Source organism: Salvia hispanica, chromosome 2, assembly GCF_029641045.1.
Source record: "Salvia hispanica isolate PSC_SH4W2 chromosome 2, Shi_PSC_v1, whole genome shotgun sequence".
In the NCBI taxonomy this organism is placed as follows: Eukaryota; Viridiplantae; Streptophyta; class Magnoliopsida; order Lamiales; family Lamiaceae; genus Salvia; species Salvia hispanica.
This window is the reverse complement of record NC_142693.1, coordinates 6,672,251-6,695,573: the sequence shown is the minus strand read 5'-3', so window position 1 is coordinate 6,695,573 and position 23,323 is coordinate 6,672,251. Positions and strand designations below refer to the sequence as shown.

Below are 23,323 nucleotides of genomic sequence, written 5' to 3'. Positions count from 1 at the left end.
TAGAAATTGTAATTTTTTTATTTCGTATTGTAATATTTGAATTTTAATGAAATGAAGTTAGTTTTTCAAATTTCGAAGTATTTAAATATTCAAATAAAAGATAAAATACTTAAGGCGTCGCTTAGGGGGTTATAGTCCGTCCCACTGCAGGTGGAATAGAAGAAGGATAAAATGCTGACGTGACAGTGCATAAGGCCCTGCTTAGGATCTCCCATTGTGGATGCCATAAGTGAACCAAGATACTTGTACCTAAAAAAAAGTTACTTGTACATAAAATAGTCATGATTTATTACACCATAAAAATGACATTGTAAATAAAATTATACTACTCCTTTAGATCTTTATTGATAACAAGTTTTTCTCATATTTTTCTTTTTTTTCCTCAATCTTTTTTAGTGAAGCCCATTAGTTGAACAAATCAAATTTAATACTACTACGAATTTCTAAGAAGATAATGACTTTTTGAAAACATTAAATTATATCGTGAAAAAAGTACATCTAACTCGATGATAAATGAATCAAACTTCAGTTTAGTACGAATTTGACTCTCTTGCAGCCTTGTATAAAACCAAATGAGGGGCTGGAGACGATACTTGAACAATGAAGAAGGTCCTACCAAAAGTAGCTTTCATTTCCATGTGAATGGCCAACCCACAAGAATCAATTATCAATATTTCAATAGTAAAGCCTAAATACTCCACCGACCCTAAATAAAAAGGAAATGAAATTCAATTGTCAATGACATCACAAAATTGATTTACAAAAATGTGTATCATTAAAGATTTAAAATGGTAGGTTGGTGGATTTAGTCAGAGAATTTTGGGACAGGGAGGGCCCACCGCCCACCGCCCGAAATAGCTTTCCAGGTGTTCCACTCTCACATCATAAACAATGGCTTCTTCATTCCTCATTTCTTGAAGTTCTATGTAGACTATGTTTGATCAAATCTTTACAACTAGGTTTCTAATTAAAAAATCAACTAACTTTACAACGAGAATCCCCATGTGATGCCTAATTGCCTATAGATTCTCCATTTCTTTTAATCACCATATGGTGGCTTCAATGAGTTAGCAACTTATCAAACATTATGAGATTTGGGCATTAAGTTTGAAATTGGAGATAACAGGCTCTTTGTATGTTGCAATAGATGATCTTATTTGAGGTGCATGTATTGATCCAATGATATGAATATAAGGGGTTGTTTGATAATTGATAGTATAGTTTAGCCATGAATAGCCCTTGTTTCTGGTTGAATGCGTGTGTTTGCTACAATAATCTTACTCGACCAGTGGTGTGACCGGTCCAACTAGTTGAATTAGCTTCGCTAGTTTGCTTAACGGTTCAAATTTTAAAACATTGATCAAGACTATTCGGGTGAGCTTGTAATGTTGTACATATAGTATTAGAAAATAGTGCAAAGAAGATTGCAAATTGGCTGATTATGTACTGAATATCATAGGAAAACAACATAAATGAAAATAAATGCTTACTTATTTATCAAAATTCAACTGCGGAATATAATAATGAAATTTTTTATACTTAGACTACTAAGTACGCATGCCAAGATCGTAAACTAAATCAAAAGACAAACAAGTAAACCCCAAATAATTAAAATAACAAATAAACTAACAAATAAAGACTCTTACATTGGAATATATAAAAAATGACAAATAACATAACCTTTGCTATTTTCAAGGGAAGTTTCATTACTTTAATGCATGACGATCTAAAAATCTTAAGGTGGATGTTATTAATTCCGAACATGAATGTTCAATACTATCAATCACTTTGATAAACATCTATTTTGATGGGCCTAAATCGATAAAACTCCTTTCTAGAGGGGCATGAATGTCACTATTGATGATATTTTCCAAGTAATTAATCTCCTACCTTGTTAAAAAGCCATTGATTAAAGAGAAAGCTAAGGGGCCAAGCCAACCATTTAAAAGAAAAAGCAATACCAAAAAATTGAAAGTTTAGTAGCAACTAGTAACATCATAATTAGCAAGAATGTGACATTTTATTTTACTACATTGCAAGGCTATAGCCACAGGTCCACTCATCACCATGCTGCAATCATATCATTCATGCTGCTGCAACTCTGGTTGGATCTCATTGGCCGGTTTGAACAACAGAATTCACGCGCGTTTCACAGGATCAGTACATCTTTTGGGGTGCCATGTCAGCATCCGACGTGGACCAAGAAAATCGGAGTTGACAGAATGTCACTGCATTTTGCCTTTTGCTTTTGTGTTTGCGTTTTTCACCACCTTCCTTCATTACCCTACTTTTCCAGTCGGCATTCCTTTTCATTTCCACATTCCTTCAAATACTCTCTCTCTCTGTAGCTGAAACTTATTCATTGTGTTCAATGCTCAGATAGTCTAATGGTAAGCTGATTTGCCGTGATTTTGAATTGATTTCTGCAGTTTTGTGATTAGCAAGCTAATCAACTCATTTGATGATTCAGGGAACTCCAGTAAACATAATTGTTGGATCGCATGTTTGGGCTGAAGATCCTGAAGCTGCCTGGATCGATGGGCAAGTGTTGGAGATTAAAGGATCGGATGCAACCATACTTACCACAAACGGCAACACTGTGAGTCAATCAATTTTCAATTTCAAGCACCAACACATTTCTACCTGCAAACTGTATCATATTCAATCCAGTTGTTAGTAATAGCAGGATTATTTACAGTTTTGCAACCATGCAAATTCAGCACATGTATCTTAATCAATGGAGTCATGAAATTAAGAATAGTATTGATGGAGCCAAATTCCATGGTTTTATGTTTTTGAATGAAAATAGAGCATATAAACAAGCAGCCATCACCTTGAAGAAATGCTGTTTAGTAGTTTGAAGTTTAGAAGGTGTAGGAATATTTCCTGTATAAATATTTGAAAGAATGAATTCATGATTTCAGATAGTTGCAGCTATTTCAAGCATATATCCAAAGGATACTGAAGCGCCCCCTTCCGGGGTTGATGATATGACCAAGTTAGCGTACCTCCACGAGCCAGGGGTGTTACACAATCTCGCCTGTCGCTTTTCTCTCAATGAGATATATGTAACTTCTGTCCACCCAATTTGATTTACAACTATTAGCAGAACGCTGAAGAAAACAGAGAAGACTGATAACAATCTTGGAAATGGTGCAGACTTACACGGGGAACATTTTGATAGCAGTGAATCCTTTCCGGAGGTTGCCACATCTGTACGATATCCACATGATGCAGCAGTACAAAGGAGCTGCTTTCGGAGAGCTGAGTCCGCATCTCTTTGCCGTTGCAGATACCTGCTACAGGTCGATAATCAATGAACATGGAAGCCAGTCTATCTTGGTGAGTGGAGAGAGTGGAGCTGGAAAGACGGAAACAACGAAAATGCTAATGAGATATCTAGCATTCATGGGAGGGAGGTCTGGCACAGAAGGAAGAACAGTAGAGCAACAGGTTTTGGAGGTGAGAAGAGATGTCTCCACCCTTCATTCGTAGCCTCGCTAGCGCTTAGCATTCGAAGATTCACAGATATTTACCTTTCTAAATTTTTATATTTTCAGTCAAATCCAGTTTTGGAAGCATTTGGCAATGCAAAAACTGTTAAAAATAACAATTCCAGGTAAATGGATGCACAAAATGTTTCAAGTTCAATTTCAAGTTGTTAAGTATAGGCTTGGAAGACTTTCACTTGACTGACTGGTGGCACCAGTCGTTTTGGAAAATTTGTCGAAATCCAATTCGATAAGCAGGGGAAGATCTCAGGGGCTGCAGTTCGGACTTATCTCCTAGAAAGATCGCGTGTTTGCCAAGTCTCTGATCCGGAGAGGAACTACCATTGCTTTTACATGCTTTGTGCAGCGCCTCCAGAGGTGATGTGGATTTCATGAATCGAATTTGTATGAGTATGACCACCGTGCCTAGACTGCTAAACCTACTATTTAACTGCAGGAAGTGAAGAGGTACAAGCTTGGAGATCCAAGATCATTTCACTATTTGAATCAAAGTAATTGTTATGAGGTGGCGAATGTAGATGATGCCAGAGAATACCTGGAAACCAGAAATGCCATGGACATTGTTGGAATCAGCCAGGATGAGCAGGTACATCCCTTGACTGGGAAAAAGCAGTATTGAGTATCAGATTTTGCAGCCTCAATTCACATTCATAATCGACACTCTTATTTCTTCCTGTCATTGAGTAGGAAGCTATATTCCGTGTAGTGGCTGCTATACTCCATTTGGGGAATATAGAGTTTCTCAAGGGGAGTGAAGTAGATTCATCTAAGCTAAAAAATGATAAGTCGCGCTATCACCTTCAGACAGCGGCTGAGCTACTACAGTAAGAGATCTCTTCAGTTTTCGCACTTGATACAACATTTGAGCTTTATGATGTTCTTGAATGTTCCTTGAAATGGCATCATACAGGTGCAGTGAGAAGGCACTTGAGGACTCTCTTTGCAAGCGTGTCATTGTTACCCCCGATGGGAGCATCACAAAACCACTCGATCCTGCTGCAGCTGTCACAAGCAGGGATGCTTTTGCAAAGACAGTATATTCCAGATTATTTGATTGGTGAGTGAGTTCCTCAAGTCATCCTCTTGAAATGTTAAGCAGAGAGTTTCTTCTTGCTTTTTTAAGAATTATAGTATTTGAACAAAGAATATACTAAACAATAGAGTCACATTTAAGAGTTACTTGAATTAGAAGATGAAGTGATGTATTTTATATAGTTTATATCACTTCAAGCTTTTGTAGCAATGGAATAGTATGGTTTATTTGATATTACCCCAAAGTCCATAAGGTAAAAATCTGATTTAATTTTAAGAAATAAAGACTATCTATGATGTAGTTATTGTGAATAATAGAAACTACTACTATTATGACAGGATCGTGGACAAGATAAACAATTCGATTGGTCAAGATCCGAATGCTAAAAGCATAATTGGAGTCCTAGATATTTATGGGTTCGAGAGCTTCAAGATCAACAGGTATTTACTTCCATTCTGTCTGAGCATAACAGAGGTATCTGTACCTGAAGACTAACTTGTCTGCACCCTGCATATTGAAGTTTTGAGCAGTTGTGTATCAACCTAACGAACGAGAAGTTGCAACAGCACTTCAATCAGGTATAATATGGTTCGCTTAATATCTTCACCCTGCACCGTGTATACATATCTTATGATCCCATGGACCTATGCTGATTCATTAGACAAACATATATTGCAGCATGTTTTCAAGATGGAACAAGAGGAGTATACAAAGGAGGAAATTGACTGGAGCTATGTTGAGTTCGTAGACAATCAAGACGTTTTAGATCTTATCGAAAAGGTTTGTGTGTGCATGTGTGTCTCTGTGACGATGCATGCTAATCTAATTAAATTCATAATGTTAACAACAGTTTTTGGATATTTATTTACCTGCAGAAACCAGGAGGAATAATTGCTCTTCTTGATGAAGCCTGGTAAGCTGCTCTAGCCACTGCCATCTACTGATCATCAAAGAATAAAATAAATGAAACATCTCTTGCTTTGAAACAAAAGAAGAATGAAAAGGAAGATATAACAGAATTTCCCAATCTTGCAGCATGTTTCCAAAGTCAACTCATGAAACTTTCGCGCAGAAGATGTACCAGACTTATAAAGCTCACAAACGGTTCAGCAAGCCGAAACTTGCTAGAACCGACTTCACCATAAATCACTATGCTGGTGATGTATGTAAGAAAAAGGACACAGACATTTATAAGGTCTGGTGAATATAGAATTTCTTAATGTTCTCTTCTGTAATAACAGGTAACCTATCAAGCAGATCAATTTCTCGACAAAAATAAGGATTATGTTATTGCAGAACATCAAGCTCTTTTGAATGATTCCACCTGCTCATTTGTTGCAAATCTTTTCCCTTCATTGCCTGAAGAAACATCAAAGCAATCCAAGTTTTCCTCCATCGGCGCCCGCTTCAAAGTAGGTGAAAATCAGTAAACTGTACAGAAATTCATCATCAGTCAAACACTCATATTTTACCTTGAAAAATTTACAGCAACAATTACAATCATTAATGGAAACCCTGAGCACAACAGAGCCACATTACATCAGATGTGTGAAGCCAAATACAGTTCTGAAACCTGGGATATTTGAGAACTTCAATGTCTTGAACCAGTTGAGATGTGGAGTAAGTCACTTACTCATTCATGGTACATGTTTTAAATTTCTGAGACTCGTTAAACATATGTGACACTCTGGCAGGGTGTACTAGAGGCCATAAGAATAAGCTGTGCAGGGTATCCAACAAAAAGAACATTTGATGAGTTTATAGACCGGTTTGGAATGCTAGCTCCGGATATTGTGGATGGGTGAGTAACCAATCTTATCAATCACAAAAATGAGATCCAAGGATAATATTATGTTGATATCTGCATCGCAGGTCAGATGAGAAATTAGGATGTGTTGCAATATGTGACAGAATGGGCTTAAAAGGCTATCAGGTAAGAAATCTTACTAGTAATTTAAATCTAATTCTAAGATAAATATTTAGCATTATTTGCATTTCTTGCACCTCAGATTGGGAAAAGCAAGGTGTTTCTCAGAGCGGGGCAGATGGCTGAATTAGATGCTAGAAGAGCAGAAGTTGTGGCTCATGCTGTCAGGCGCATTCAAAGGCAAATCCGAACTCACCTTACAAGGAAAGAGTTTATAATTCTACGAAAGGCGTCCATAAATATCCAGAAACTTTGGAGAGGTATTAGAAATGTCATAAGCTTTCTCTGACTATAAATGATTTTCATAACAATACCTTTCTTTTATGCTTTGCACAGCACGGATCGCATGTAAGCTTTATGAACACATGAGGAGAGAAGCTGCTTCAATCCGAATACAGAAACATGCACGTACTCGTGCAGCAAGAAATTCATACATCAAATTGCAGGAGGCAGCGTTAGTAATTCAAACTGGCTTACGAGCAATGGCAGCACGGAATGAGTTCAGACGCAGAAGACGAAACAAAGGAGCAACAATCATTCAGGTAATACCATTTGAAAGTAAGGCAGATTGGAGACTAATGATATCGGTCTGTATTTCTCGATTGGAATAAAAATTGATTAAACTCACCGCCTTTGTGCTTCTACAATACATAGCCAGCAATCTAGATGAAAAATTTATCTGTCTTTTTCCAGACACAATGGAGAAGTTTCTATGCCCTTTCTGCCTATAAACGTCTCAAGAAAGCCAACCTTTCACTTCAATGCCTATGGCGAGCTAGAATAGCTAGAAAAGAGCTTCGGAAGTTAAGAATGGTTAGTATTACTGCTACAGTCTTACTGCTAATAATTGCATATGTCATAGGCTAATGTAGACCTAAAACAGGAAGCAAGAGACACAGGAGCCCTCAAGGAAGCAAAGGACAAGCTGGAAAAGCGTGTTGACGAGCTAACATGGAGATTAGACATTGAAAAACACCTACGGGTAAGCTACAAATTCACTCTGTCAATCTTAATATTAGCTTGTGATGATATGCATCCTTCAATTATACATCATAATAAAATTAATCATGTTGCAGATGGATATTGAAGAATCTAAGGGCCAGGAAATAGCAAAACTGCAGAATGTTTTACAGGATATGCAAACGCAGCTTCAGGAAGCTCAAGCTGCAATTATTCATGAAAGAGAAGCTGCCAAGATAGCAATTGAACAAGCCCCGCCAGTCATCAAAGAGGTACCGGTTGTTGACAACACGAAGGTGGAGCAATTGACAAATAAAAACCACGAACTCGAGGTATCGTCAAGCAACTATATTATACTACAAAGATAGCATTTTTATCTGGAGACTAGAATAGTCACAATAATGCATGAAGACTTCATTTAGCAAAAAAGTGCTGCAAGGATAAATGCACAAAAACTCTACCATGCACTATTCCAGAACATCGCCCGAGGCAAATTCCGGAAAAAATTATTGCCAACGTAGAAACTAGCAAACCTCATATGTTTAGGTGGGAAGCTGACCTAATTCCGACTGCATATTTGCAGGAAGAGATCACTGAATTGAAGAAGAAGGTAGAGGAGTTTGAGCAAGCTTATTCAAAGGTGGAACTAGAAAGCAATGCCAGATTTAAAGAAGCAGAAGAGGCACAAATGAAAGCTGCACAACTGCAAGAGAGCATCGAAAGGTATTTGGTAGTATTACTACTAAAACATGTAGCCATATCGGAATTGTTGACTCTGTTATAACTATACCTGTTTTATATCTCAACAGATTAGAATCGAACCTATCTAATCTCGAGTCTGAGAATCAGGTGCTACGTCAGCAGGCTCTGGTTTTATCAGCTCAGGAGGGCTTGACTGAGGAAATGGAACTGTAAGAATATAAAAAAGAGACTCTGAACTAACCTTAAAACTTGACACCTTTTTCCCACAGAAATTCAATATGCAAATTTCAGTCAATACCTAATAGATAGTTGATGATAAAACACACTTGAAGCACTTAGTGTAGCTGGCCACATAGACGGTATTTATTGTTAGAAATACTGCAGAAATCTAAAATTGTTTTATATCAGACTGAGGGAGAAGATTAAAGATTTGGAGTCGGAGAACATGTTGCTTCACAGTCAAAAAGTTGTTGTGCAACAAATACAAAGTTCTGATGTTGTGCAACAAATACAGAGTTCTGATGTTGTGCCACAAATACAGAATTCTGATGTTGTGCAACAAATACAGAGTACTGATGATGATCAAGTTATCTCAACAGTAAAGGTACAGTAGTAGGTTTGTACTAATTACAGAGTTTGCAATTTTACTGAAGTGTGGCCGCTTTAAAACTCAGAATTTGGACAATGGATACGAGGACCATAATGGCCTGGACACTGTGGAACATCAACCAGCAACAAAAGTAGACCAGCAGATCAATGAAGTGATTAAGGTTACATTCAACAAGTACATATAAAAATAAGTTTTCTGTTAACGGTGTTAGTAAGCAAGTACATATTCTTGTGTAGGATTCTGAGGTTATTCCCCCTCCTCTCTCTAAACAGAGATCCTTGACGGATAGACAGCAGGTAGTAAAACCACCACTCGCTAATATCAACGAAGAAATATGTTTCTATGAATAATGGGAATTTGCATGTTATTTATCAGGAAAATCATGACGCACTGATCAAATGTCTTCTAGAAGACAGCCGCTTTGATAAGAATAGGCCAGTTGCTGCCTGCATCGTCTACAGAACACTCATACAGTGGAGATCCTTCGAAGCAGATAAAACTAATATATTTGATAGGATTATTCATGCAATCCAATCATCAATTGAGGTAACCGAACAAGAGCATAAATGTTCAACATATAATTACCAACGATTATTACAAGCAGTTTTATCTGCAGAACCAGGACAGCACAAAGAATCTGGCTTATTGGCTGTCAACAACTTCAACTCTTTTGTTTCTTCTGCAAAGAACGATCAAGGCAAGCAACTCATCAGCAGCAGCTTCGAGAAGAAACAGAAGTTCACCCATCTCGTTTTTTGGTAGAATGGCACAGGTAAGCATTGATGCAAATGAGTCATCTGCATAAAATGTCAGTGTGCAGCTATTACATGTTGTAGTGTTCCATTGTCAGGGGCGGTCATCTTCTATGATCATGGGACTATCTAGTGGCTACAGCGGAATGGAGGGCAACCCCATCACCAAATCAAGGATTGAAGCAAAATACCCGGCTTTGCTGTTTAAGCAACATCTCACAGCATGTGTCGAGAAAATATATGGGATGATTCGCGATGGCTTAAAGAAAGAGATCAGTCCATTTCTTAATTTATGTATACAAGTAAGTACTTGTCAATTGCAAAAGATTATTAACAAATGCTTTTTATGAATCTCAAAATTTATGGTATAAACAGGCACCAAGAGTTGCGAGGATCAGACCGGTAAAAGGGTCCTCTAAAACCATCCATTCACATAATATGAAACAACAGAGCTCTAGCCTACACTGGCAAACCATCGTCCATTGCTTCGATCATACCATGAAAATACTGTCTGAAAATTATGTAAGTAGAAACATCTTAATCCTCAAATGATTTTGTAAAACATGTTAATGATGACAAGACAATCTTTGTTAGGTTGCACCAACCATCACAAGGAAGATTTTCAGCCAAGTATTCTCATTCATAAATGTTCAACTTTTCAATAGGTGAGAAATCATTACTACTTCCAAATTTGCACCCCAGCAACAATGTTAATGTCCTAATAGGCTAATACTGCTTAATATTGTCAGCTTACTGCTACGCCGTGAATGCTGTTCATTTAGCAACGGTGAATATGTTAAGGCAGGTTTACAAGAACTGGAGAACTGGTGTGTGAAAGCAACACCTGAGGTAAATGCTTACTCGCATAAAAACTTATTAATGATTCAGGAAAGGTCAATTTTTCTTACGTATCTTACATCTTTATGCAGTATGCTGGATCCTCGTGGGACGAACTACAACACATAAGACAAGCTATAGCTTTTCTGGTATAGCAAAACCAGTTCATCTTGCATTATATTTTAAAGAATCACCACTGATCATGTGATAAATCTCTTAACCATTCACAGGTCCTGCACCAGAAAACTCACAAGTCCTTGGATGAGATCACGAGTGAACTCTGCCCGGTAAACTTGACCTTATATAGCACTCCTGTTTCCTCACTCGAAACCGTGAACACACCTTAGTCATAACATCAATCTACTCTCCATTGGTCTGATCAGGTATTGAGTATTGCACAAATATATAGAATCGGAACCATGTTTTGGGATGATAAATATGGAACCCAAGGATTATCTACCGAGGTAATGGCTCTTCATATATGCCTTATTTATGTCTATTGCATCATAGTTTGGCTTTATTCAAAGCTTGCAATTATTTGAATTTAGGTGATTGCAAAGATGAAAGCTCTGACAGTAGAAGATTCAATTAGCTCACCAAACAATACATTCTTGCTGGATGTAGATTCAAGGTATTCAAAATTTAAAGCATAAAACTCAAGAAACAGCAGGCACTAACGCGAATTTATTCGAATTGCAGCATACCTTTCTCCATTGATGAGATATCACAGTCGTTCCAGGATATCAATGTATCAGATGTGAATCCGCCGCCTCTTCTTCGTCAAAGATCAGACTTCCATTTTCTGTTGCAGATAGCAGAATCATAATTCTGCACAATCGCCAATTTTGATTTGATTCAGCATATAGATATGATGAATACACATTGTTTTTTCCCCTTTTGAGTGGTGAGGGAGTGAGTGTGAGTGTGAGCGTTCAAAATGTAAATCCCCTTCTTTTCATTCTACCATTAATTTCTCTGTTTTGATTCACAACATTTATCCAATTACTATTATTTGTGTAAACATTAGCCCATGAAATCCTCTAAATCAACCAATGGAACAACGCAGCCATTATCATTTGTTGCATGCCAATTACAGCATCGTGCATAACATAATAACACTGAACCAACTAATGTAGTAGCACACATTATTTTGTACGAGTGTTCATGCAAAAAAAAATGATATTGCACATTAAATTGTTCGATAGCTATGTTATGTTTCAACTAGCAACAATAGACAATTATCATAGTTTCAACAAGTTAACATATTTTGTGTTTGGTAGCTAAAGATAATTGTTAGTTAAAAAAAATATGTTGCACAATTAATATGAGCGACTAAATCACACGTAGACTAGCTTCCTTAATTTTAGAATTTTACAAACAGAACACAATTCTCTTTCGTCTATCTCCATGTCAGCAATATTATTTATTTTCTTTTATAGCTTTCCTTTATGAATTTGTGCCTTCTCATTCTTTATCTTTCTACCGGAAAATACAAACTTTTGCATCAGCATATGAATACTACTCCTTAACTTTCTTCTTCACCTAAACTAAACTATTTCATGGTTAGTTTCTGATCAAATAAAATAGCATCGTTTTTTATTACTGTATAGTATTAATGGTCTTAAAAAATTCTCTAGTATTGATGATCTTGAAAAATAGTGCTACTTTTTAAATTTTTTAATAGCTTAATCCTTTAGCTCTGGTTTGTGATTTGATAAATACAATTATATAAAAATGTGTTTAATGAGATATAATGTCTCCATGTAAAACTAGTTCCCCAATTACTTTAAACTACTAGTATTGCAGAAGTTTTGAAAGAAAAATAATAAGGACTCAAATTTTGAATGAAGTAGGCTTTGAAAGGATGAAATTAGTTAGATACCATAAAGTACTACGAAAAAATAAGATGTATTCTTATAAAATCCGTTTCAATACAATCAAATCATCAAAAAGGTTAAAATATTGTCTAGCAACACTAAGCAAACAGAATAGAAAAAATCACTAGCTATGAACATCAATCTTTTTCATTTGCATATCCATTGATATTGATGTTGTGACGGTCATCTGCAACTGATCTGAAATATAAAAATGAGAGTAAAAAGAGTAAATTAAATTTATTGGTTATTAAAACAACTAAACAATGTAAATAATGGAAGTCATCAAATTCACTTATATCTATTCAATAGAGTTGCTAATATAGAAAATTATGAAACCTAAATCTTAAAACGGCTAGTACCCCTGATCTCCCCACTTCATCTTTGGCAATTAGGCTTGAAAAATTAACAGTCAACTAATTTTTCCTATCTTTTGCAATTTTAGGCGATTCTTCCATCATCTTTCTTCATGCTTTTATGCAATTTCTAACCAGACATAAAACAATCTAATAACTTTATGCAATTTCTAACCAGACATAAAACAATCTAATAACCTTGTATTGTGTTAGAATTCATGAATAAAATATGTTTTAAAATTCCCAAAAATTAGCAATAATAGTGGACAAGCACTAGGATATCCCAACAAACAAATTCACAAATACGGAATTAAAATTTCGACACGAATACGGGAAAAATGCAACCATTTTACATGCAAAATGTCAAAAGGGTTCCACTTTTCACCATCTCACTTCATTTATTACACACTCAAACAATTTCTTAAAACTCGTGCCCTAACTATTAAACTGAGACGGTAGGAGTAATTGATAGTTCGTTCATTGGGTTCATTTGAATATAGTGGTTTCAGTGGAATCACGTTCATATATTAGCGGTTACCAAATAATGAGATTATCAGCGGTTACTTTACGTTTATAATTTTACACCTGATGTTTGTAAACTTTCAAATTTATACCCAAATTCACGAATATCAAAGAAGTCAAAAACTCGTATTTTATATATGTATAGATTAGTTAAAAAAATAAGTTTAATCTAAATTATAGCTTTTAATATAAAATGGCATTTTTGTAATATCCTCAAAAAATTTCTTTGTATAGATTGATGGTTGTATTTTATTCGTCTCATATCTACTGTCAAGGAGTAGTATAATATGATAAATAATATGTCTAAAGCCATATATAGAGTAAAAAATGATCATTGAATTCAACTCATAACTTCTAAGTTATTTATAGACTCAAAAGTAACTCATGCTAGAATATTTTAACTAATTGTCTTATACTTAGTTCTAGGTTTTTTTTATTATTATTAAAACTAGTTTTACCATCCGTGCTATGCACCGGCCATAAAATTTTCAGAGAATTCTAAGAAAATGAACAAAAAAATAGATGATAAAAATTATAATTATGCTTGTTGACAAAGAATAAATGTCTAATAATAAAAACATTGCAAAAATCAAAGGCAAACGAATCAGAGTATATAACCAGATGAAAATGGTAGGAAGAAAGAAAACAAATAAAAGGTAAGAAAATTAATTACATTACAAATAGTCTTATAAATCTTTTCGGATGATATTTTCAACACTATTAATACAATCCTGGATGTGCAGGAAATATTACAAAACAGTTTACATGATGTCTAGAATTAAAGATATAAGTTGTAAACTAACAGAGAAAAAGAAAAATGTATTAATAAACTTATGACTATGAATGTTACATATATTCGATGTACATATAATAATAAATTGTTATTTCAAAGAATACTATACAAATAAATAAAAAAAATTAATATATATTTCAAGTACACTACATGAACTAAAGAGGACTAAACCTTAATCAAAGTAGTTTCGGAAAGATGGAACAAATCTTGTTTCTAATGCTTGCACTGGCATAAACGACACAGACAATCTGAAAAAATAAAATGTTGACAATCTGAAAAGGTAAAAAACTGAATATAGTTTATTCAATGTGGAGCCAAAATATCTTTAAACTCCGACTATGCGATTTGGATTAAAATCTATTTGGTGTGATAAAGTTTAACAATTATATTTATGATTCAATACATGAAAAAAAAAATGGGTGAAATATTACCAATCATTTATATTTTAAATATAATTTTTTTTAAGTTATAATAATTTCAACTATCAATTATTAAGCATAGTAAATTACTGTCTAACTAAAAAGAGCATTATAAAAGCATTAACAATATTGATAATAATCAAACCAAGAAGTGATAAGAAAATACCCCATCTTCATTGTCAATAGATGAAGTCCGTTCATAAAAAAAACAAATAACTATAGATTAGTTAAAAAAATAAGTTTAATTTAAATTATAGTTTTTAATATAAAATGGCATTTTTGTAATTATCCTCAAAATTTTTTTTATAAATTGATGGTTGTATTTTATTGGTCTGATATCAAGGAGTAGTATATTATGATACTAAATAATGTCTAGCCATTTATAGAGAGAAAAATGATCATTGAATTCTACTCATAAACTTCTAAGTTATTTATAAACTCAAAAGTAACTCGTGCTAGAATATTTTAACTAATTGTTCTATACTAGTTCTAGGTTCTTTTTTTTTTTTATTATTAAAATAGTAGTGCAAGGTGCCAAGTTGATTAATTCTTGGTTACTCTAAAATTCTTCAAATTATTTTTCCCTTATTCTTGATTGATCTAGAGTTTTTAAGCAAAGTCAATAGTGATCTACTTAATTTATATATTTCATTTTGACAATTATGTATTTATTTTATTGGGCCTATAAATAAAGTGGTTGGGTTAAACTGAGATGCTCTGATACTATTTTGTCACGACCGCAATTTTGTTAAAGATAGCGAAACTGAGAAACCGTGATTAGAGGTGGGGAACAAGAGGAGGAGAATAGAAAGGAGATAATAATGATAGAATATTCACTCAGAAATAAACGGAAACAACTTCAAATTTAATTACTAGAATTTGAATGAGAATCTTACTTCTGAAAATTAAAACCCCGGGCTTGCTTTTATATATCTAGACCTGACCCAGCCTAAAATCACAAGCGAAGTCTGTCAGTGTACATAAATTTTCACAATTTTAGAAAAAAATTCACGCATTTTTTAATTTTAAGTACTTCTATTAGACTTTATAAATAAAAAATAGTTATATTTATTGGATTAAATTATTTATAAGATTTATGCTTTCATTTAGAATTCATGTTATCATGTACATGTATTGGATGATTTTGAAAGTACATGAATTATTTAATTGAATTTTAATTAATATTTTCAACATTTTTGACAGTAATACTCATATAAAGTGTCAACACATAATATATATAATGTCAATTATATGCATGTTCAATATCAATCAAATTTAATTGACATATTCAAGTGATGAGTTGACATGTTTACTATACCCATTGACCTCACGAAATCACGAAAACTAAAAGACCCTTTTTGAATTAATTAATACAAAATGAATTTTCATGTGTCACCACTAGATATCACTAGATTTATTAAATCTAATGATTAAAATTTGATTGTAGTTAACAATAGATAATATCCTTATACTATATATTAACACTTGATTAAAAATTTTAAAAATAAAATTAAACAAGTTTACAATAAAAATAAGAGCGAATTACAAATATGGTCCATGAACTATAAGTTTATCTTGTCAATAGCCCTTGGACTTTAAAAATATCTCCAGTAATCTCTGAACTAAGAGCTTATTTTAAAATCGGTCATTTTGCACTGTTTTCTCCCGAAAATGCCCTTTTGGGCTGTTGGACAATTTTGTCTTTTCTAATTTTTAACTTTTTCAATTTGATATTATTTCAATGATGTACTGATATTATTTCAAAATTATCTTTTTCTTCCCTTTACCATCTTCATTTTGATTCATTTGCCTTCGTTCTCTTATATTGACTATTGAGTCATTTTCCTATATAACACTCCCTCCGTCCCAGATAATTCGGGTCATTTTGACTGTGCACGGGTTTTAAGAATTGTAATGAAAAGTGAGTTGAAAAAGTTAGTGGAATGTGGATCCTACCTTTATATATTAGTTTTATAATAAAATATGAGTAGAAATGAGTTAGTGGAATATGAGGTCTACTACAAAAAATTGTAAAAGTGAAATGTGACAAATTATGTGGGACGGACCGAAATGGAAAACTGGGATGAATTACTGGGACGGAGGGAGTAGTATTAATTTTTTTCTCTTTTTTACTGTAGTCTCTCTACTTTGTTCTCTTTCTTGCTTTTTTATCTTTTTGTTTAACATATTAAATACTATCACTTTCTTAAACTCCGTATCGAAATTTTTTGACACAATTACGAGCGAACCGAGAGAGTATCACATTCAATTTTATAAAATTATATTTAAATTTAATTTTTTAAATATGAATAAATTATTTTTAATTATTTGTACCGTGGATGTTCTTACAGTGTAATACACCCTGACCTGCAATTCCGATTTGTTAAAATCCTCTCCGCCGCTTAAACCCTTACTCGATCCGCCACCATATATGGCTATTTGAAATCAATTAGCAAAAGAATTCCCCTTCTCGACCAACATTTCCAGCTTAGCCCCAAAAATGTCGTTCCACTCCGTCGTCATACAGAAGCTCCTCAACGCCAACGCCCACATCGGCCGCCGCGTCACCTCCAACCACTTCAAAATCTTCTCCGAGGGCACCCGCAACGGCGTCAGCATCGTCGACTCCGACAAGACCCTAATCTGCCTCCGCAACGCCTGCGATTTCATCGGCCACCTCTCTCGCAACAATGCGCGCCTCCTCTTCGTCAACACCAATTCCCTCTTCGACGAGATCATCGCGCAGATGACCAAGACAATTGGAATCAAGCACGACACCACCTGGCGCCTCGGAGGCTTTTTGACCAACAATTCCAGCCCTAGGCGGTTCCGAGGCCGGAATAAGAAATTCAACATCTGCGCGCCGGAGGCGCCCGATTGTATCGTGATTTTCGACACCGAGAGTAAGAGCTCGGTCATCAAGGAGGCGAACCGGCTGCAGATTCCGGTGGTCGGATTGGTCGATTCGAGCATGCCTTGGGAGACGTATAGCAAGATAACGTACCCTGTGCCTGCTAATGATTCGGTGGAGTTTGTGTATATGTTCTGTAATTTGATCACGAAGACAATTTTGAAAGAGCGGAAGGAGGCAATGGCTGAGAGGGGTGAGGAGGCTGTAATTGGGTACGGCAACTTTGCTTCATTACTGCTTGTTTTAGCTTCTAAGTTTCATGATGCCATTTCCAAAGTTTTGTTTTTGGATTCACAATTTGTTATTTTCTCTGCTATTAGTCTCTCAGAAGTGTATTTTGATAATATCTGGGAATTTATTGATGTTTACCTCTCTTCTTTTGAATGTATGGCTTTGATATACTGCAGTGGGCCTCAATGATCTCTTGACACTTTTATGGAGAGTCTGTACTAGGTTAATTCATGTGATTATTGAAAAGATTACTTGAATTTGGTAAACAATGATTATTGTTTTTCACTGCTGATTTGTGTTATGATTTTCGTTTTTCCCTAAAAGAACCAGCTCAAAGTGATCCCTTTTGATTTAGACATAGTAATTTAGTTCCATTTATTTTTGGTTAAACTTAATACTTATATACTAATTTGGTAATGTTAAATATGTTTCTGCCAGCGGAGATGATGACCTGACTAATCAATCAACAGACAAGTTTGTGCTTCCTTATGAAGAACTATCTGCAATTCCTGAAGGTAAATATAACTTCTGATCATCCCCCCCCCCCCCCCTCCTCCTTGTACCATTGCACCAAAACATATATTTCTCCGTAAGTTATGTCACATTTAGGATTGTAGGGGCTGAGCTTTGTTCACTTTTATCTTATCAAAAGTCAAAATATCAAGGCCATCTCATAGGCTATAAGTGCTACTAGAATAATCTGATAGTTAGTGTGTTTTGTGAAGTGTTGATAAAATTCAAAAGAAATGCTTCTATGAATTGTTGTACTCCCACTGTCCCACTATAGCTGAGGCATTTCTTTTGGATACGAGATTTAAGCTAATAGTGTTTAGGGAGTCAAATGGTGAGAGAATAAAGTAGGATTGAGAAGAGAGAATAAAGTAGGAGACAAAATTAAGTAGGAGGGATTAAATGTGTTGCTTTTTGCGTTTTGCCCCAAAAAGAAATGAGTCAACTATAGTGGGACAACCAACAGAGGAAAATGACACAACTAAAATGTGACAGAGGGAGTATTAAGAATTGATTGGGACAGTTCTTAGCATCATCTATTCCTTTTTGGTTTTTTACTAGCACAGGGAAATCTAATTTTGTACAGTGTTTTTTACCATTCAAGTTCAATAATAATTAATCTTTTGTGCCTTCAAATTTATCTGAACTCTATGTGGAGCATCATTGATTGACCTTTTCAAGCTTGATGCGATGAGCAGTTATCTCAATAATTAGCAGTAATTCAATTGCCTGTTTTTTTTGTTCCCTAGTTATTTGGTCTGTTTTACAGATAATTCTTGTTATATGGTTTTAATGGCATAATGCTTTCAACTTCAACAGATGTCTCAGTGACTAAGGCGCTATTGGACAAACTTGTCATAGTGAGGTTCAATGGCGATCTAGGGACCACAATAGGATTTTCTGGCCCCAAGTGAGTCCCACTCTAACATTGGAAAATATTACTCCATAACTAGTATTCTTCAATTTAGATAATTGAAAGTTCACTCTCTGAATCTGTGGAAGCTGTGGCTTTTCCTGTATGAATTAAAAGCACAGTAATGAGCTGGAAGATAAGGTGGTAACGTCATGAATTTTATTAGTGAATTTAATATGCTTCCTCATTGGTGAGTTTTTCATCAAAAAGATATCCTCTATAATTGATAACTTTGTTAGTAAATGCTTTTCAGACAATTTTTCACTTTGTTCAGCATCACTTGTATTCAAATAAAGATAAAATGATATATTGTTTTTTTGACGTTCAACTTTCTGAATGAAATTATGATTTGTTAAAAGTTTAGTACTTCATCAGAAAGTGGTATCTGAACTTGGACAGTGGATTCTAGCGGCTGAAGCATGGAAAATCAATTCCATTCATTTATATATGTAGAAAAAGTTTGAAAGGAAAATAATATTTAAATATTGTTTTGAGAGTTCACACCACTGTTCATGAGCTATGTTCTAAATTGTTGAGGCAGCGGTGTCAGACCATTTGATAAGTACTAGAAGTTGATAGTTATGATATCCCAAAGAAAATTACAACGTAATATAGTTCCAAATGATACCGTTCTCCAGTTCATTTAAAGCATAAAATCCAGTGAAGTAATTTTTTCTGAAGTCTGTAACTTGTCTTAACCCATCCTGTTTCAGTAAGATGAATGATGAATTAATAGATATTCTCCCTCCATCCCTTATAAGTGTTCCTATAACTTTTCAGCATATGCTTTAATAAATGTGGAACACTTGTAATGGATGGAGGATATAACATAACATTTGGACGTGAAGTTTTGTTGTTTCTTTGATTTATGTCCAACTGTGAGAGTGTGGTTTTTGTTTGTATGATTGATCAAGTCTAGTGGGAATTTAATTATATTTTACCTAAAGACTCAAATGACACTTCTTCCAGATCTCTATGCTAGTTTTACATCAATTTTTGTTGATGCAGGTCTACTATGGAAATTGTTGATGGTTTGACTTGCCTTGATTTGACAATCAATCAGATTGAGGTAATTTTCCTGTCAGTTCCTTGTTTCTCTTTTTGAAGCTTATGGCGGCTCCACGCAGGAGCTGCAGTTGTTTGATTTTGGTTATCTGATACTATCTGTAGGCTCTAAACGCAAAATATGGAACCAATATTCCACTATATGTGGTGAATACAGTTGATGCACATAGGAAAGTATTAGAGGTAACTTCTTCTATATATTCTGATATTCATCTGGAGCTGAACTGTGGTGGGAACTGATGTTGGTGTTTTAACTGATGGCAGTTCCTGAAAAAGCACCCAAATAAGAATATCCATTCTATAGAAGAGGTTTGACATTTTGATCCTTTTGTTGTTTATGCCTTATTGGCTTATTCATTTAGTCGGAAAACTTTATCCAATTTAGTTTTTGATATATGTATGTTTTACAGAGCATCACTGACCTACAAGAGGCAAGCAAGTTTGCTCGCTCAGCTAAAGGCCAAGATAGCAAGGATGAAATGTATGTTTCAGTTCTTCTCTCCCCTTGGGGATAGGGAAACTTTTGAAGATTGTCAATTTCTGATTATTGTTGTGTGTTAGACTGTCAGTGCGTTTTTCCCACCTTGTGGATCAGATATGATGATTTGTATGATAGGGAGAAATAATATGCATCCATATTCATTCAATATGTGGTTGTTTTTCCATAACTAAACGAAAATCTTGGATCCTTGATCGATATCAACATTATGTGTAAAAACTAATAACTCGGGATGTGAATATTAGGCGGACTGTGGGTTTGTTCAGTTCTTACTCTTCAGTTATTAAGTAGTCTAGCATATGGGGGACTTTCAGCACCTCATAGTCTTGGTTAGAAGGGATGTTCACATTTTAAAAGTTATATAAGGGAAGATCGTTTGGTGTTTGAAATTTTTTCCCCATATAGCTTTTCAAGGTTACAATTTCATTTTTCTTCTGGATCAAATGGCAGCTTACGTTTGTACCCTCCTTTCTCGTCTTCTTCTTTTCTTAACATTAACCTTATTATTTTTCAACTATGAAGTGTAAAGAATCTGTCATGGTCATGGATTCTTCATACCTCAACGAATATCTTTCTAGTTTTTCCATCAGGAATACCAATTTAAGGCTAGTCCATTCTTGCACAGCATGTATTAGCTTTCTTTATGCTAAATATGGTGTCTTGCGTATGACATTTAATGTACATATCACATATGAAGTTTGCTTTTCTTTTTACATGTGAAGGAATTCATTCAATATTGCTCAGGCCATCCTCCCGTTGGTAAATAGTGGAAGATTGGATATACTATCATCACAGGTTTGTTTTCACCCCTTTCTGGATGTCTTGCAAGCAGAAAATATTCTCTTATTTTAATACAGGCTCTGATGACATTGATTTTGCGAACAGGGTAAAGAGTATATACTGCTGTTGGGCTCAGATAATCTTGGTTGTGTTATTGACCCCAGTATCCTTTTGTTATGGATCACAATAAATGTCACTCTGAAATTTGATGATCTCATCAATTTTTCTCAACATCTGAATCTAAGGACTCCATCATATTCTAATAATATAGGAATTTATTACAATTGAGCTCCTTAATGCATGTTTGCAGAAATCTTGAATTATCTTGGTCAGAATGATATTGAGCTTTGCCTAGAGGTATTCTCGACAGCTCACATAAGTTGCTGCCAAACTTTGGTTGGTAACTGTTTCTAATATTGGTGCAGGTGACCCCTAAATCATCCTCTGTAAGGAAAGAGACCCAACATTCACACGATGAAGCCAAAACTCCGGTTGGTTTTCTTTTGCGTTTATTATGCATTTCGGAAGTCCACATTAATACTCTAGTCCTAGTATTTGGTATGACAATACTATAGTAGGAACTAGGTTACTGGTGTGTCGTTGGTTCTGCTCATAATTTGATAGTTGTATTTTTATGTTTTTTCTTGTGGGCATCTTGAAGATTCTGACGCCAAAGAAGGATTGGAGATTTACTGATACAATGTAAGTTATTGCTCTTGAAAACTTGTTTATTCCATCTTCATAAATAAAGAAGCTATATCTGTTATCCACATTATTTCCAAATTTTTAGGTGGATGAGCATTCAATCTATGGAAAAACTTGTGGATAAAGATTGTCTAACCATTTCCAAGGTACCAAATGTTTGATTTTAAATGTGCCATCAGGATCACAGATGGACCCCATTCATACCCTTTGGTGGATTAAGCATTTTCTATGGCTGTACTTCTCAAGCAGTTTTGTTCTATAGAAAAGGCTGATTTCATGTTTTATAAGTTTTGATCGAAAGTTCCTTCTTTATCCTACAGATTTTCGATCAGCATTCTGCAATAAGTGTTCCCAATGTAAGATATCTTCCAGTTGAAGCAACATCAGACCTATTTTTGCTACAGGTTAATAATACGTCCGACCAAACAATCATTTGGAGTTTGATAGTTCTGATGTTATATGTATTCATAACTAATTGTTGCCATGCAGTCGGATCTGTATACCTTTATTGAGGACAAGCTGACTCGAAATACAACCCGAGAAAATCCCACGGACCCATCCATCCAATTGGGACCAGTATTCAGAAATGTAATTCTTTTCTGACTGGAGCTTTTGTGAAATGCTTTCTATTAACTCGAAGTTGGATTTACTTCATTCTTTCTTCTCTCTTAGATCAAAAATTTCAAAGAGCGGTTCAAGTCTATTCCTAGTATTGTAGGACTTGACAGCTTGAAGGTGACCGGTGATGTTTGGTTTGGAACTGGCATAACTCTCAAGGTAACACGGATTCTACTTGACCAGATTTATAATGGGACCTTTTCAAACAGACCTTTTTTAAGCTCTTTTTTTATCCAGTCATGTTGGTTACTGGTTCTTACTATTTTCCCATGCCATTCCTGTGTTCGTTAGGGGGAAGTCAATATCTATGCTGGACCCGGTGTGAGGATAGTTATCCCTGACGGCGCTGTTCTGGAAAATAAGGTAAGAGATGTGAATTTCAGCTCGTTCACTCACCATTATGCTTGTGATGACTTTATTGATTGACTGCGATTCCTCCATAACAGACTATAACTAGCCAAGAAGAGATTGGAAAAGTATCATCATAAGTTGATCGACAAGAAAATCGAGATTGTTTTTGCTGGAGGTACACCGAGTTTCACCAGACTTGGGAACATACATTTTACTCTTACACAGTTATCCCTGTTAGCAGGGGAATGGAAACTAGCTCCAATAATTAGAGTTGATTCACTCTTCCGGCCACCCAAAAACAATTCTTAGATAACATATTGCATATTCTCTGATTTGTCTTTTGAATTACAAATTAAGGATGTGATTTATTTCAACTTTTTTTATTTTTATTTTTATTTTTATTTTTATTTTTTTGATGTAGTTTGGTTTAGTCTCCCATGAAT

The 23,323-nt window shown here is 34.9% G+C and overlaps 2 protein-coding genes across 2 annotated transcripts; both read left to right on the top strand.

Annotated features, from left to right (window-relative positions):
* The first annotated feature begins 2,109 nt into the window (after positions 1-2,109).
* Positions 2,110-11,354, top strand: LOC125200763 (myosin-12). The gene is made up of 39 exons (XM_048098523.2): positions 2,110-2,390; positions 2,471-2,599; positions 2,925-3,068; positions 3,160-3,462; positions 3,561-3,619; positions 3,710-3,869; positions 3,949-4,098; positions 4,200-4,336; positions 4,423-4,569; positions 4,884-4,985; positions 5,066-5,123; positions 5,224-5,325; positions 5,421-5,458; positions 5,581-5,707; positions 5,787-5,957; positions 6,034-6,165; positions 6,240-6,346; positions 6,418-6,478; positions 6,555-6,732; positions 6,809-7,014; positions 7,166-7,285; positions 7,356-7,454; positions 7,549-7,764; positions 8,016-8,155; positions 8,242-8,343; positions 8,543-8,738; positions 8,809-8,904; positions 8,981-9,040; positions 9,120-9,290; positions 9,361-9,516; positions 9,595-9,798; positions 9,872-10,018; positions 10,091-10,161; positions 10,246-10,345; positions 10,426-10,482; positions 10,564-10,620; positions 10,717-10,797; positions 10,882-10,964; positions 11,033-11,354. Exons 1-39 carry the CDS (start codon positions 2,388-2,390, stop codon positions 11,157-11,159), a joined length of 4,797 nt encoding a protein of 1,598 aa, XP_047954480.2. The 5' UTR covers positions 2,110-2,387; the 3' UTR covers positions 11,160-11,354.
* A 5,301-nt stretch (positions 11,355-16,655) lies between these two features.
* On the top strand, positions 16,656-23,269 carry LOC125201565 (UTP--glucose-1-phosphate uridylyltransferase-like). Its single transcript, XM_048099732.2, has 18 exons — positions 16,656-17,420; positions 17,878-17,954; positions 18,769-18,859; positions 19,871-19,931; positions 20,033-20,110; positions 20,192-20,236; positions 20,338-20,408; positions 21,149-21,221; positions 21,312-21,369; positions 21,517-21,563; positions 21,632-21,697; positions 21,868-21,908; positions 21,997-22,057; positions 22,232-22,315; positions 22,401-22,499; positions 22,584-22,688; positions 22,821-22,892; positions 22,976-23,269. The coding sequence occupies exons 1-18, from the start codon at positions 16,798-16,800 to the stop codon at positions 23,015-23,017; spliced, it is 1,794 nt and encodes a 597-aa protein (XP_047955689.1). The 5' UTR covers positions 16,656-16,797; the 3' UTR covers positions 23,018-23,269.
* Positions 23,270-23,323: the final 54 nt, after the last annotated feature.

Excerpts from the sequence above, each read along its gene's own strand:
- LOC125200763 (XM_048098523.2), top strand. Across the intron at positions 3,463-3,560 it reads TAGAGCAACAGGTTTTGGAG|TCAAATCCAGTTTTGGAAGC; the intron begins GTGAGAAGAGAT and ends TTATATTTTCAG. Across the intron at positions 8,156-8,241 it reads CTGCAAGAGAGCATCGAAAG|ATTAGAATCGAACCTATCTA; the intron begins GTATTTGGTAGT and ends ATATCTCAACAG.
- LOC125201565 (XM_048099732.2), top strand. The coding sequence starts at position 16,798 with ATGTCGTTCCACTCCGTCGTCATACAGAAGCTCCTCAACGCCAACGCC. Across the intron at positions 22,500-22,583 it reads TGGGACCAGTATTCAGAAAT|ATCAAAAATTTCAAAGAGCG; the intron begins GTAATTCTTTTC and ends CTTCTCTCTTAG. Across the intron at positions 22,689-22,820 it reads GAACTGGCATAACTCTCAAG|GGGGAAGTCAATATCTATGC; the intron begins GTAACACGGATT and ends TGTGTTCGTTAG.